Source organism: Salminus brasiliensis, chromosome 2, assembly GCF_030463535.1.
Source record: "Salminus brasiliensis chromosome 2, fSalBra1.hap2, whole genome shotgun sequence".
Lineage (NCBI taxonomy): Eukaryota > Metazoa > Chordata > Actinopteri > Characiformes > Bryconidae > Salminus > Salminus brasiliensis.
The window spans coordinates 7,886,063-7,902,379 of NC_132879.1; the positions used below are offsets into that span (position 1 = coordinate 7,886,063).

The window sequence follows — 16,317 nt, forward strand, 5'->3', positions numbered from 1 at the left end:
CCAGTCGTCTAGCCATTAAAATCTGCTTCATGTCAAAGTGGCTGCCTAATAAATCCACTCCTTGACAGATGCCACTGGAAACTTCATCGGATCATCAGTGTTATTCACTTCACCTGTCTGTGGTCTTAATGGTATGGCTGATTGGTGTAAGTGGTTTCTGACACTGTATGAGTCCTGGTTGTCTATAAACTGGACTGTATAATAGCCATTAGCTTAAAGCCAGGATCTACTGCATACTTTAGCGTGATGCTGGGTGGGGTAAAAGGTTCACTTATTAGCTTTATAAACACCTTAAGACACCAAACATGATTTGACTGGTTGACTACAGTTGGGGTAAGAGGGGGGAAATGTGTACATTTCATTTGTGGATGAACTATCGCTTTAAATTTCAGTGCTGCTGCAGCATGTGTACTATAAAACTAAAACTGTGGCTGAATTGCATTAAATACAGACTGTCTGGAAGCACTTTACTGAGGGCAGTGTTCATAAGGCTGTCATATGCCTACATAAGCCCTGCGTGACTGCTGGCATACATAATCATTCATAAAGGCCTATTCCAACATGTTTCTTAACACTCTCTGGCCTTTATGACCACTGATTGTTGGAATAAGCCTTTAGACATGTTAATGTAGATATCATGTCGTTTTCCAAAGTCTGCTCTTCAGTAAAGTGTTATTGTGTGTTTTCATCATTGCTTGATATTGGAAAGGTTGTAATGGGTTTAGTGGTTAATGTTTTCGGTCACAGCAGCAAATCATTCTCCAGTTAACATCAGCAAACATACATCATCATCACTTGTGTGTTAAAGTCAACCACTACAATTTTAGAGGTGTGGTGACGATGCACATTCTCAGGTTCCAGATTCGAGATTCGACTACGTCCTCAATAATTTTACGTGTTTTCCACAATGATTCTACATACTGGAATTACAGTCACAGGCCAGATTCACAAAAGCTTTCATAGGCAAAAAACTTATGAAGGCTCTTAAGATCAATGTTAAATTAGATCTTATTAATACACTCATTGCTGTTTTTGTATTTAGGCCAATTGTAACCTAGACCTTTATGCTATAGTATTTCACAACTTCTTGAAATCAATGCAAAATAACATTTTTAAAAATTTTTAATAATCTTACAGGTTTAATAATAGTGTTCAGTTTTCCTTATGTGGACACTGACAGCACTTTAAGAACAATCTCCACTTTGAATCCAGTTAAATTAGACATTAATTCTGTAATTGAACTGCTACACTCTTAAGACAAGTGTGGGGCTATCATAAAGTTAAGAAAATATTTTATTGTTCTTAGAATCTCTTGTAAAATTTTAAGAAGAAAATCTGAAAATTCAAAAGTTTTTTTTAAAGAATACTTGAAGAAACATTTTTCTTAAGCAAAAAAATGAGAAGAATTAGTTTTTAATTTATTTCTTAAAAGGCTTTTGTGAATCCAGCTAGTATAGTAGTAGTATTTGGACATTGACACAGTGTCTGTACTGTCTGTAATTTTGTCTCAGTACACCACCTCAATGGACTTGCAGAGAAGTAATAGATATGTGATTGAATGGTGAAGGTCATGAACACTCTAGATAAGGTAGGCTCATTATCTAAGTCTACAACCAGGAGACTCCTTTGTGAATGTAAATGCAGAGGGTTTTCCATACAGAGAGTCCAGATTAGGCTAATAGAAAAGATCTGAAAGAGCCTGATCAGTTCTGGAACAAGATTCTTTGGACAGATGAAACCAAATATTAGCTTGTGTATAGAGAAAGAAAGGAAGGGTTCAAAACCTGAAGCATAGCACATCCTCTGTCAAACATGGTGGAGGCACTCTTATGGCATAGGAATGTGTGGCTGCCAGTGTATGGATAGAGTACAGAGCTCTAAAATCTGCTCTGAGTCAGATGCTCCAAAACTGATAGGACGACACTTTACTGATGAGTCTTTCATCTGATCTCAACTCAAGAACCTTTTTACTTCTTGAAGACAGAACTAAAAAGGAAAGACCCCCAAACAAGCAGCAACTGAAGGAGGCTTCAGAAAAGACCTGGAAAGAGTCTCAAGTGAGGAACATCAGTATTTGGTGATGTTCATAAGTTCCAGCCTTCTATATTTTATATTTGCTTTTATATAGTAATACTAGTCCTTATACTTATCATTTTGTTGTTTGTCCAATTACTTTTGAGTCTATAAAAAGGAGGAAGTGTGTAAAAATGGCATTCCTTCTGAACATCTTCAGTTATATAGTGAAGTTTCATTTCAAATCTGTTGAGGTGGCATAAAGAGGCAAAATTACAAACATTAGCTACGTCCCAATTCAGGGGCTGCATCCTTCGTAGGCTGCATAGGTCGCGAAGGGTAAACCGAAATGGCGAATTTCCTGTTTGTGCTACAGCACTGCTGTTCCTGCCCTTACCGTTGCATCATGAAACACTGTTCCTGTCCCCTAGACATTTCTACAGTTCACCGACATGCAATGAATATTGGGATATATTAGCTGGCAATGGAACCACCTGTTGGAAGTACGAATTTCTCGGCATCATAAAAAGGAGCCTTCGAAATAGGACAGCCTAGTCGTGCATCTGTGATGCAATCAGCCTTCAAATGCAGCAGCCTCAGAAGGATGCAGCCCCTGAATTGGGACACAGCTATTGGCTATTGTTTCACTGTCCAAATACTTCTGGACCTGAAACCTGTTTTGTTTCCTACAAAGACTGATTGGCTCAGAGTAATAAAAGTTCTACAGTAACTCTTTACCATTTACACACTTTTTTAAATATCATATAGCAATCGTCACACCGTTCCTTCATGGATATTCAGTGGTCCAGTGCTCTCGGGTCTAGGCCTGTTGAATCAGTGTGATGGTGTGTGTTGGAGAATGTTGTTTGCCATAACCTGCAGCAGTGCTGAAGCGTGCCGTGCAGAACTAACCCTGCTCCAGCATCCTGCAGCTTAAGCCGAAGAGTCAACCAGGCTGTCTGTTTCTCTCTGTCTGTCTGTCTGTTTGTATGTGTCTGTGTGTGTTCAGGGGCTCAGGAGGTTCTCATTGACCCAGGTACAGTACAGTACTGCCCTGCCTGCTGTAGCACTAGAGTCCGCCGTTACTGTTGCCTGAGCCTGCGCTCGCACTCTGCTCTAACTTCTGAGTGTCTCTCTATGATTTTCTGCCTGTTTTCCACAATTAATCTTCATTCAGTTGATTTGTTCAAGTTCTTGTTTTGTGTTTGAATCATGAGTTTTGGCCATTGCTCTTCTTTGCTGTTTGTGGAACACATTGATAGTGTTGTGTTGTTGTTCTTTTAAATGTGTTTCATGATGTGTAAGTGTCCTGAATACCTTCCAGCTATAGTATATCTCAGCAATAGGAAAATGTTTACTATACGAACTCTAGATCCCATTAGAACAGATACAGGTACTTAAATCCAGCAAAAAAGAACAAGATCTTCTCATTCTGAAGAAAGTAGAACGGAGCTTGGTTCCAGGCTTCTCCTGGACGCCCCCATCAGCCAGCAGTGTGGATGTGTTCAATTCCATCAGTAGCAGCAGTAGTTTACCAGATTTACCATCATTAAGCCCTGATTTACCAAACCAGGTGTTTGATGAGGACTATAAATAACACTAGACCCATGAGGAGAAGTTTGGAGATGTTTTAATGAACACAGTGATGGAAAACCACCACGACTTTCTGTAGGAATGATATTAGTATTTAGTATAAAATTAGTGTTTTACTGTGGAAATAAACACGGCTTTGATTGATTTTTATAGGGGACTAAAACCTTTGCACATTACTGTGTATTTAAAACACTTTTTACATACAATAGAATTAAGCAGTTATATGAGACTTTTGCTGATAAATGTATGTTCTCAGGTAAACAGATGCACGGATGCCTTGTACCCCTATTACAGTGTTCCTGCTGCTGCTGAAAACTTACAGGAACAATCAGTAGGGGGTACTGTTGCATAAAATGTACTGTATTTACTCCAACCTTGTGTGCAACGGTCCTCACAACTGCACAGTCATGCGCAAAAGTCTTAGACACCCATAACAATGCTTTAAAACCTCAGCAGTGAGCGTGTCTACCTGTAAAACTCTTTATAACATTAGAATAAACCCAAATAAACATAAAGTCAGTGGTCAGTGAGAGTGTCTACCCGTACTTAACTCTATATAACATTAGAATAAACCCAAATAAACATAAAGTCAGTGGTCAGTGAGAGTGTCTACCCGTACTTAACTCTATATAACATTAGAATAAACCCAAATAAACATAAAGTCAGTGGTCAGTGAGAGTGTCTACCTGTAATTAACTCTATATAACATTAGAATAAACCCAAATAAACATAGTCAGTGGTCAGTGAGAGTGTCTACCCGTACTTAACTCTATATAACATTAGAATAAACCCAAATAAACATAAAGTCAGTGGTCAGTGAGAGTATCTACCTGTAATTAACTCTATATAACATTAGAATAAACCCAAATAAACATAAAGTCAGTGGTCAGTGAGAGTGTCTACCTGTAAAACTCTATATAACATTAGAATAAACCCAAATAAACATAAAGTCAGTGGTCAGTGAGTGTGTCTACCTGTAAAACTCTATATAACATTAGAATAAACCCAGATAAACATAAAGTCAGTGGTCAGAAAAGTGGTCAGAAAAGCACAGTTAGAAGAACACAGGCTTGGGTGCTGATCGTCTCGGTGAATTCCAGACATTGTATTGATTTGTTCAGTTCAGTTCCACCAATGAAGAACTTAACAGATAAGACCAGGTGTTGGATGATGAGCTTCTGTAATGAGGGGCTAAGAGTAACGAGAAACACACAGGGCTGTGAAGTCACTTTTCTGTTGTTCTAATGGTATTAATGTTTATGCAGGAGGAAGGTAGAATATGGTACCCTTTACAGTGTGCTGGATTGAGGGTTCTCTGTAGTTCTCTTTAATTCTGTGATCTCTTGACCTCTCTTGTGTTGACGTTGTGTGTCATGGTTTACAGTCCTGTTTCTAGAGGCCATGTGCATGATTCTGTCGCCCGTCTCGTGTTTGTATTGATCGATGCTGTTTGTTTTTGCTGATTGAAGCTAATTTCACAGCTGCTGCCCGACAGTCTCTGAAGAAGCACAGATGAGTAACACCTGACATTGATCTGTATCTCACACCTTCGACAGAGCGCTTAGTATTCCATCCAGAACTCACACACACACACTGGGGATGACCTGGGTGTGTTTGTGTGTTCCTGCTGTAGCGCACTGGGGGTCTGTCTCATAAAGTAGGGCTTCTTGCTTAGCCAGCTCTCTGCAACTCTGAGCTTACTTTGATCAGACAGTCTTCTTACCTTATGTGGGAGTCTCTGTCATGGAAATGAGCAGGAACCCAACATATCTGGAAGTAGGCTAGTGCTGCTTCAGTTTCACTCATGTTCCAGCCAAGCTCAGAAGGATGATGGGATATTCCGCTTTTTATACATTCATGTATAAAAAAATGTATGCCTGTTATCCATCTCTAATCATGAGTGAGGTAAATTGGGCAATGTGGGCCTCCCTGAACATCTTGTTCCCTGTGAACATTCCCATAATCTACTGATAAGGACATTCTGTTCACCTGATTTGATGTTTTTTCCATCAGAGCTGTTTTGCGAGAGATCCCGTCTCTCGGAGCAGTTTGAGAACTTTCCATTTAGAGCGACTGCAGCCTTTCCTGGACCTCTCCCTCTGTAAGAACTGAAAAGTGGTAGCGTTCCTTTTAAACACACTCTGCTCTCCTATCCGGTCCAGCTCCCCCTCTCTGCACACTTCTGCACTTCACTCACTGCACTAACCAGTGCACTTCTAAGGGTGCTCTAAAATTACACTGTGACACTAAATTTATGCGTAAGTAATGTTAAAAGTTATGTTTTTTTCCCAACATTTATGGTTTTGACAAGATTGGCATTCACTCAATTTTACAGGCAGTTTCTGTTTTTTTTTAGCAACATTGCTTTTTTGAAGTGTTAAATTGTTTGTTGTAAAAACAACAACAACAACAAAAAACACTTTGGATGATAAATGTAGCTCTAGATTTTGTCTCGCCTCATGAAATGGGTGTGGCTGCGAATGGGGATGGAAATTACCAATGTAGACAGTGTAAAATACAAGTAAAATTTGGTTTAGCAGTTTCACCAACCAGTTGATACACTATCAAAACTACTAAAAACCACAGAAGAAAAGATAATTACCAACTAAACCTTCCTCCCGACTGAGTACTGTGTACCACGCCACTTCTTACTTGCATTTAAATTGTAATCTGCACAAAAAGTAGCTGTTTTATCTCCTGCATTGGAACTGCAGTAATCAGAGCTTCCTCCATGTTGGCTCAGACAGAGCAGAGACGTTACAGACTGTGTCATTGGTCACACTGGTCAAAGACTTGAATTTGCGTGTATACAAAATCTCATAGAAGCATGGAATTTTGCATGGACATCCATATGACCGGGCCTCTAGTTGAACTTGCTTTGTGAGACAGGCTTCTGATTTGGTGCATATTAGGTTTGATACTTACATGTTGAGTCTAATTGTATGTTACAGCATGAAAATGCAATGTTTATGGGGTTTCCAGGACTGGGATTAAGGCCTTGTTTTACTTTGGTCTACATTAAGGGCCAAATTCCTAAAACATAAGGCGGTGCCATGCAAAACGTACCCAAAAAAGTTAGCTAGGTAGCTGTTCTCCGAGGTAGCACACCACTGTTTTTACACTAGACCTCTTTGAATGCCAATCAAATTCAACATGCTAATGAGTCAATGCTAAACGTCTGTGGATCATGAGTCTCAGAATCAGAGCCTCGGATTGTAGAGGAGTCAGAGAAGTACTGTTTGGTGAAATACTGTAACAAATAAGAGAAATCATTGTTTATGCATGTTCATCTACAGTCAAAAGTGAAAGCAAAGGCATCCAGATATACAGGCGACATCAGTGCTCAACACAAACTGCATAGATGCTTTGAGCCCTGCTCAGTCTGTTTCGGCATTAATCTGAATATAAGTTAAATATATAATGTGTGTTTAGTTTAATGTAGTTCAATTTAATTTAATTAAAATTTTCTAATTTTAAACTTAATTGTATTTCTAAAATTTGCATCTCTATGTGTACGGCAGCCGTTTTATTCCAGGTATTTCATCAAACAAAGCTGAGTGAATTTGCACACTATGAAAGGCATAATATCCATCAACAGCAACGTGAAAGACTAGTGAAGAGCCTGCCAAGACATGAAAGCTGTGATTGGCAGTCAAGGTTATTTTACCATAGTGATTTCTGAATGCTCTCTAAATTCAGTTATTAGTACTGTGATGTTTAAATTTGAATAATAACTTCTTATAATATTTTATTTGCATTATTTGAGCAGTTGTATTTGAGCAGTTGTCATTTCTGCAAATAAATGCTCTAAATAGTAATGTTTCTTTTTGGAATTTAGGGGAATTTCTTTTTGGAATTTGTCCATGGTTTATGAAATACAACACACATGTTCATTTCCCTAAACACACTGCCTATAAATAGTAAAACCAGAGAACCCAATAATGTAGGGTGCTTTCTTTATTTTTTTCCGGAGCTGTATATATGGGTTAATTCAAGTGTGTGTGGGTGCATCAGTATTTGCCTGTGACACCAAACATGTTTGAAATCGCTGTAGAAAAGATTGTTAAATCCGTGTCGATTAAATGCATGGGTTTCTCTTCTCTACAACCTGACCTTAATAGGCGTCTATATAGGCAACATAGACAACCCTCTTTGCGTATCGCTGTCATAGGTGTGTTATAAGAGCTATGTCAGAGTGTTACTACAGCATGCATGGTGTGTGTGTGTGTGATAACTGATGTGTGTTTTCTTTGGAGTCTGTGACTGGTTCTCTTGTTCCGCCACTCTCTATTTCTTGCCGTCTTTGATTCTGTCAAGTTTTTAGATCTCACCCTCTGTCCCTCCCCCCCCTCCTCCTCTGATTCTCTTCTTTTCTCTCGACAGGCGCTCTGACCACCAGTGGCATCAGTGCGGACACCAGCAGCGAGATCGGACGAGCTAAGAACTGTCTGAGTCAGGAGGACATCATTGAGAAGTACAAAGAGGCCATCTCCTACTACGGAAAGGTGAAGCACACAGAGCCAGTCTGTTAACGTGAAATCAGATCTGCACAGTTTACCTCCTTACCCCGAGGCAGTGGAGTACAGTGGGAAACCTTTGTTAGAACAGTGTGAGTGGAGAAAAGGAGAGCATTACTCAACCACATTGAGAGAGTTCTAGACTTGTGAGAAGGGTGGAGAACGTTCTAGAACATTGTGATCAGAGAGAAGATTGTAGGACAGTGTGAATGGAGGAGGTCACTGTAGACCGTGTTGGATTAGAGAGGAGATTCTAGAACCTTGTGAGTATTGTGGGTCAGGGTGAAGGTTTTAGAACCGTGTGAATGGAGAAGTACACTGTAGACCATTGTGAATTAGAGAGGATATTCTAGAACCGTGCGAATTGATTAGCACACTAAAAAGACTTGTGGATCAGGGTTAAGGTTCTAGAACAGCATGAATAGACGAGCACATTATAGAACGTTGGGGATCAGGGTGAAGGTTCCAGAACAGCATGAATAGACGAGCAAATTATAGAACCTTGTGGATCAGGGTGAAGATTCTAGAACAGCACGAATAGATGAGAACATTATAGAACGTTGTGGATCAGGGTGAAGGTTCTAGAACAGTACGAATAGACGAGCACATTATAGAACCTTGTGGATCAGGGTGAAGGTTCTAGAACAGCACGAATAGACGAGCACATTGTAGAACGTTGTGGATCAGGGTGAAGGTTCTAGAACAGCACGAATAGACGAGCACATTGTAGAACGTTGTGGATCAGGGTGAAGATTCTAGAACAGCATGAATAGACGAGCACATTATAGAACCTTGTGGATCAGGGTGAAGGTTCTAGAACAGCACAAATAGACAAGCACATTATAGAACGTTGTGGATCAGGGTGAAGGTTCTAGAACAGCACGAACAGACGAACACATTATAGAACGTTGTGGATCAGGGTGAAGGTTCTAGAACAGCACGAATAGACGAGCACATTGTAGAACGTTGTGGATCAGGGTGAAGATTCTAGAACAGCACGAATAGACGAACACATTATAGAACGTTGTGGATCAGGGTGAAGGTTCTAGAACAGCACGAATAGACGAGCACATTATAGAACGTTGTGGATCAGGGTGAAGGTTCTAGAACAGCACGAATAGATGAGAACATTATAGAACGTTGTGGATCAGGGTGAAGGTTCTAGAACAGTATGAATAGACGAGCATATTATAGAACGTTGTGGATCAGGGTGAAGGTTCTAGAACAGTATGAATAGACAAGCATATTATAGAACGGTGTGGATCAGGGTGAAGGTTCTAGAACAGCACGAATAGACGAGAACATTATAGAACGTTGTGGATCAGGGTGAAGGTTCTAGAACAGTATGAATAGATGAGCATATTACAGAACCTTGTGGATCAGGGTGAAGGTTCTAGAACAGTACGAATAGACGAGCACATTATAGAACCTTGTGGATCAGGGTGAAGGTTCTAGAACAACACGAATAGACGAGCACATTATAGAACGTTGTGGATCAGGGTGAAGGTTCTAGAACAGCACGAATAGACGAGCACATTATAGAACGTTGTGGATCAGGGTGAAGGTTCTAGAACAGCACGAATAGACGAGCACATTATAGAACGTTGTGGATCAGGGTGAAGGTTCTAGAACAGCACGAATAGACGAGCACATTAGAGAACGTTGTGGATCAATGTGAAGGTTCTAGAAAAGCACGAATAGACGAGCACATTATAGAACGTTGTGGATCAGGGTGAAGGTTCTAGAACAGTACGAATAGACGAGCATATTATAGAACGGTGTGGAACAGGGTGAAGGTTCTAGAACAGCACGAATAGACGAGCACATTAGAGAACGTTGTGGATCAATGTGAAGGTTCTAGAAAAGCACGAATAGACGAGCACATTAGAGAACGTTGTGGATCAATGTGAAGGTTCTAGAAAAGCACGAATAGACGAGCACATTATAGAACGTTGTGGATCAGGGTGAAGGTTCTAGAACAGTACGAATAGACGAGCATATTATAGAACGGTGTGGAACAGGGTGAAGGTTCTAGAACAGCATGAATAGGCGAGCACATTATAGAACGTTGTGGATCAGGGTGAAGGTTCTAGAACAGCACGAATAGACGAGCACATTAGAGAACGTTGTGGATCAATGTGAAGGTTCTAGAACAGCACGAATAGACGAGCACATTAGAGAACGTTGTGGATCAATGTGAAGGTTCTAGAAAAGCACGAATAGACGAGCACATTATAGAACGTTGTGGATCAGGGTGAAGATTCTAGAACAGTATGAATAGACGAGCATATTATAGAACGGTGTGGAACAAGGTGAAGATTCTAGAACAGCACGAATAGATGAGAACATTATAGAGCGTTGTGGATCAGGGTGAAGGTTCTAGAACAGTATGAATAGATGAGCATATTATAGAACGGTGTGGAACAAGGTGAAGATTCTAGAACAGTATGAATAGATGAGCATATTATAGAACGGTGTGGAACAAGGTGAAGATTCTAGAACAGCACGAATAGACGAGAACATTGTAATTAGGGTGAAGATTCTAGAACAGTTGGAATATAAAAGCATGTTGTAGAACATTGTGGCTTAACGATGGATAGAACTAAACAATATAATTTGCAGAAGATTCACAAAAGAAAAAGCTGGAAATCTGGATCGTTGTGAGGATCGTTCTGACGGATCATGGGAAAGATTCTAGAACAATGTGATTAGGGAGAAGAATGAATTAGGAACCGTGTGGATTAGGCACAAGATTCTACAACAGCGAGAATGATGGACCAAATTATAGAACAGTGTGGATTGAGAAGACCTTTGGAGGTACAAAGGTACAAACTCTAGTACAGTGTGATCGGGGAGAACATTCTGGAACAATGTGAATCAGTAAGAACAGTCTAGAATGTTCTCCCTTTTGAGTTTGTACCTTTGTACCTCCATTTGAGCTGTTATAGAATCTTGCCCTCGCCCCACAATGTTCTAGAAACTACTTCTTGACTGCTTCTTGATTCACACTGCTCTAGACCACCCCCCCAAAAAAAATCCACATTGTCCCCATTCAAGCTAAAATCAGGTTCTAAAATCTCCCTCCTGATCTGTGATGTCTCGTAATAAAGAGAATACTCTAGAACAACGTTCTTCACACAGTTGTCGAACCATCTCCTTCAAGATCCTCTAACATCTGAAATGAAGGTACGAAGGTATGATCAGTGTGATCAGGGAGAACAGTCTAGAACAGTATGCATGTTTTGAGACCTGCTCTTCAAAGTTCTGTACAACTCAACACAAGATTTTGTGGTTCAATGGCGTTGTAGGCCGTTAGATTGATACAGCGTGTTCCTGCCTTTTAGGTGTTTTGATAGTGGTCACTAGGGGGCAGTTTTCCCTCACATAAAACCAGTGTTGAGCCGTGATGGCAGCGGTCAGCTCCGGTTTCTTGATGCTGATATTTCTGATATTTCTGAGAACAGAGTGTGCGTTTCAGCTGGAGAACCTGGAGACAGTCAGAATACAGCACTGTCAATGTACTGGATATCACACCATCATTAAATCAGTCACCTCAGAGATGATGGGTCTCAGTCTTGCACTTCGGTAGGGTTTGTTCGGGGATAAGACCAGAAAGCCCTGGACATAGTTGAATTATTAAGGCTTTCATTATTATATTATTAAGGTTATTATTAATCCTTAATATGTCTCCACGTTTTTGGTTCACCTTAAAAGGAGGTAAAGGACATGCAGTCTTTGAATCAGCCCTTGCAGAAAGAGCAAGTCTGGTCGTTTCATTATATTCAAGCAATTAATTCTGATTCATCCTAATGAACTGGGGCTTGTTAAGGCTCATTGTACTCATGCAGGTATTGTATTCAAAAATACTGTTAAATTAAACATACCCTGTATTCAGGTTGATAATGAGGTAAAGCCTGTTTGACACACTGACTGGGTTCTCATTAATCTACTGTTCTTTATCATACAGGCGGAACAAGAGTGTGTATCAGAGTTTGACTGGTTTTGCTCTCTGTGTAGGAGCTTTTGCTTTTGCTCATTACACTCTGACTTTATTCACTTTGAATGAGCTGATCTGAGGACAGCTCTTAGAATGGAGGATGTAGACTGAGGGACATAGGAGCACTTGGTTCGGTTCGTTTGGTTAAGTTAAGTGCATAAAAGTGATGTTCAAAAAACAAGAAGTTCTTCTGTGTGAAAGCAAACCAGTGCTAATGAGCCAATCCACCACAAGAAGTCCAGAATCAGTCCTGCACTGAGAAAAGTATAAGATCCTTGAGGAACTTTGGAGGTTTTTCAATTTGAAACTGTGAAGGAACCTCTTAATGTGCTTTAAGGAACCTTCAAGAACAGGGTTTCAGAAGAAAAAGGTTTGCTTGACGGTTCCTCAAAGCACAGTTTCAAATTTAAGAACATCTGAAAGTTCCTTAAGGATCTTATACTTTTAACAGCAGAGTGCAGACCTATGTATGAAACAGCAGCTGGTAGACCAGGGAGAAGAATGCTGAAGAAGAACCTCTATTCAGGGTTTATAATTGTCCTGTTTTGGGACTGAGGTCCTAAAGTTTGCTGTTGTGTTTATTGTACTTGCACAAACTTGTTCTGTACAAATTCCTCTCCCAATATCTTTAGTTTTGCTTGATTTGTTACATTTAAATGTTTCTAATTTATTATAAGATAAAGAACATGAGTAGACACACAATACAGCTTTTGCATCATCATTCCACTTATTGAAGATCAAGATTTCTTCTAAATCTATATCACCCATGTGAAAAGTAATCGCCTCCATAGCTACGAAATCAACCAGCTAACCAAATTCCTTTGACAGGTGGGTTCAGTTTCACTCACCACACCCAGGCATGATTATCGATAGACTGCATCTGAATCTAAGCATCACTTATAGACAGATGTAGAATCGTCTGGCAGTGTGAAGCAGGCTAGACGATCTCAAAAAGCAGCACATGATTCCTCCTTCCAAAGAAAGTCAAATAGAGATGTGAAACCACGTCATTAAAATCAGCCAGTCTGAAAAGAGCTACGAAGTCACTGAGACTCTGCGAACCTGCGAACCACAGTGAAAGCCTTGATTCTCAAATAGAGAAAACTTGGAACAGCGATGAACGTTCCCAGGGCGGTCGGCCTACCAACATTTTATAGAGGTTGCGTTAGCAGCTCACCCTGGAGGTCACTAAGGAACCCAGATGGACACCTATAGAACTGCCGGACATCTCTGCTTCAGTTAAGGTCAATGTATACCATTCCACAGTAATAAAGACACTGGGCAAAAATGGCAACTTTCTGTGATGGTTCTGTATCTCTCAGCTCGTCCAGAAAAATGTGTCCTTTAGTGGTGGCTCAGAGTTTGAATACGCCTCCTGACTGTAGGGGGAGCCCAGGATTGAGAAAGGCCAGTTTTCCATAAAGTTCTTCTACAAGTTCTTCTATTAAGTACAACACACTCCCTCTCTTACAGTATAAGAATGCTGGGGTGATCGAGTTGGAGGCGTGTGTGAAGGCAGTGCGAGTTTTGGCCATTCAGAAAAGAGCCATGGAGGCTTCAGAGTTTCTGCAGAACGCTGTCTACATCAATCTGGGACAGGTAACGACAAAAACACCACCCCTCATACACTTCCTCTCTATGGCCCGTCGGCAGGGTGATTCTTCATATTGCTATTAAATGATAAATACAGTAAATACAGTAATACAGTCTGACTGTATGATGGGCGTGGCCAGAATTTATTCTACTTCATACATCTCCATACCTCTACATGGGTTATTAAAAAAATCTAACAAATTTAAGTCACTCATTGGGCAAATGCATCAATATAGAATTTTTTTAGATTTAAATTTTTTAATTTTTTTAGTTCTACATAATAACTTCTAATTAACAGTGCATTGTGCCCAATGCATATATATATATATATATATATATATATATATATATATATATATATATATATATATATATATATATATATTTTTTTTTTTTTTTTTATATTACTATGTGGATATTTTGCAAAAGCCATTCGCATGCTGTTGTATTCCTATATTCTTCATTCTTCCTCCTTTCTTTTAAACGTAGTGCATTTCAGGTCAAGAAACCCTGTTTGATGTAGTTTTTCTTTTGAGAGGTAAGAGGTAATAGTGGGGAATTTAAATCAGAATAAAAGAATAACCGCAAGATCACGATCCTGCTACACTTAAGAAATGTCACAGAACACGCAAAGGTAAACCAGTTGTTTATTGAGGATTAGCCAAATGAGTAAATTTGACTGAGCCCCTCTTGTGTTGAGTGAGATTTCATTAACCTCTGAGACTCGCAGCACTTATCCTGACATTTCTCGGGAAGGTTTTTCTGAGCCTGGCTGCAGTTCGGTTTAAAGATGCGTGAAATTGCTGTACTTTTCAGTGTGTCAGAAAATACAGGGTTTCTGATGAACTCCAAAACCAGGAGGATGGATGCTAACCTAAGCATCAGAGCTCCGTTTTGATTTTGGACAGAAACTTTAAAGGACTGCTTCGGCCAGGATTGCTAGCACAGCTTATAATTGAAGCTGGCAGTGACTATTCTGTCTTTCAGTTCTAAAAAGCAGGTCTGTGATCATAGAAAGAAAATAACAAGTAACTTGTTTCCTATTGATGGTCTTAGGATTAATTTATCAACATCATTACGATTTAAATATCTATAGAGATGCTTTTTAATATGTCTGATTTACAATGCTTTGTGTGCACAGAACACTGATCATGCTAATTTAGTAATTTAGAATTCAGTTATCAATTTTATATTTAGCAGAATATCTTTCCCACAGTGGGTTTAATGCATATTCGTGTCAGTAAATGTTTTACAGCTTATCCAGTAGCAGCGTTTACAGTAAAATGCAGTTTTACAGCGATTCCTTCAGTAAAACAGAAGGAAATTAATCAGTATATGACTTTAAAAATGAGCCTACATTTTAAAAGGCATTTTCATCTGAAGACCATTTCAAGCTCTTGCTGTTTAAGTTTTGTGCATCTTGTCTCTCTGTAGCTATCTGAAGAGGAGAAGATCCAGCGCTACAGCGTTCTGTCTGAGCTGTACGAGCTGATCGGTTTCCACCGGAAATCTGCCTTCTTTAAGCGTGTGGCGGCCATGCAGTGTGTGGCCCCCACCATTCCTGACCCAGGCTGGAAGGCCTGTTATAGACTGCTCCTGGAAACGCTGCCCGGATACAGCCTGTCCCTCGACCCCAAAGACTTCAGCAAAGGTACTTTATAATCTATAAAGCTCTGTAATGTTCATATGATCCACACGGTCAGTTTGGCAGACTGTAATACATGGCAGTAAGTGTAGGGGTTGCTCTGTAATGCTCTATAATGGCCACATTTTCCAGATGCTCATTTTGAGAGACTGCAGTACATTACAGAAAGCACAGGCAGTGCTCTATAGTGCTCTTTAATGTTTGTATGATGCATGTGCTCATTCTGACTGGCTTTAATACAATGCAGGAAGCATAGTGGGTGCTCAATAATGCTCTACGACGTTCATATGAGCCATACTCTCACGCTGACTGACTGTAATACACTACAGGAAATATGAGAGCAGCAGTCGGTTAATCACTAGATGGAAATATGGATGTTGTGCTCAGCTGCAGGAACCCTGTAAAATGTGTATTACTTAACAAACCTCCTCTGGAAAGCAGAGTAAAGACTTTTAACACCACTATTTGGATATCACTCTGCCCCCTACAGTGAGTATCAGAACACAGCAGAACTGGCAAACCCCACTAACACAACAAAAGGTGCCGATATTATATTGTCAGATAGTAATAATTGGCATATTATGTCATATTATGGCATAACTTGAAGCTATTGGCACCATGCCTAATATGTTTGTGAGGGCTATAAAGCCCCCCAGCATTGAGCTGTGGAGCAGGGGAACTGTGTTCTCTGGAATGATGGATGGTGCTCCATCCTATACCTTGGGGATGAGGTGGGGTGGTGATCATCCAACATCCTGACCTCACCAACACTCTTGTCGCTGAATGCAATCAAATCCTCACCGCAATGCTCCTCCAAAATCGAGCAGAAAGTCTTCTCCCCTGGACAGTAGAGACTTATACTCCAACAGAAGTAGGATGAACTCTTTTAAATGCCCTTGATTTCGTAAGAGACAGTGCTTGAGCTGGTGTCCCGATACTTTTGTCCTTATATTTATAAT

At 40.0% G+C, this 16,317-nt stretch overlaps 1 protein-coding gene across 2 annotated transcripts in view; it reads left to right on the plus strand.

The window, feature by feature from the left end:
• Positions 1-16,317, plus strand: part of trappc9 (trafficking protein particle complex subunit 9) — a 316,053-nt gene that overhangs the window by 10,172 nt on the left and 289,564 nt on the right. Inside the window, exons 5-8 of one of the 2 annotated variants that reach the window (XM_072674281.1) lie at positions 3,023-3,049; positions 7,990-8,111; positions 13,594-13,719; positions 15,148-15,364. In XM_072674281.1, coding sequence (XP_072530382.1) covers positions 3,023-3,049; positions 7,990-8,111; positions 13,594-13,719; positions 15,148-15,364 — 492 coding nt within the window. The remainder of the gene's footprint in view (positions 1-3,022; positions 3,050-7,989; positions 8,112-13,593; positions 13,720-15,147; positions 15,365-16,317) is intronic. The other variant, XM_072674282.1, reaches the window with a different exon arrangement.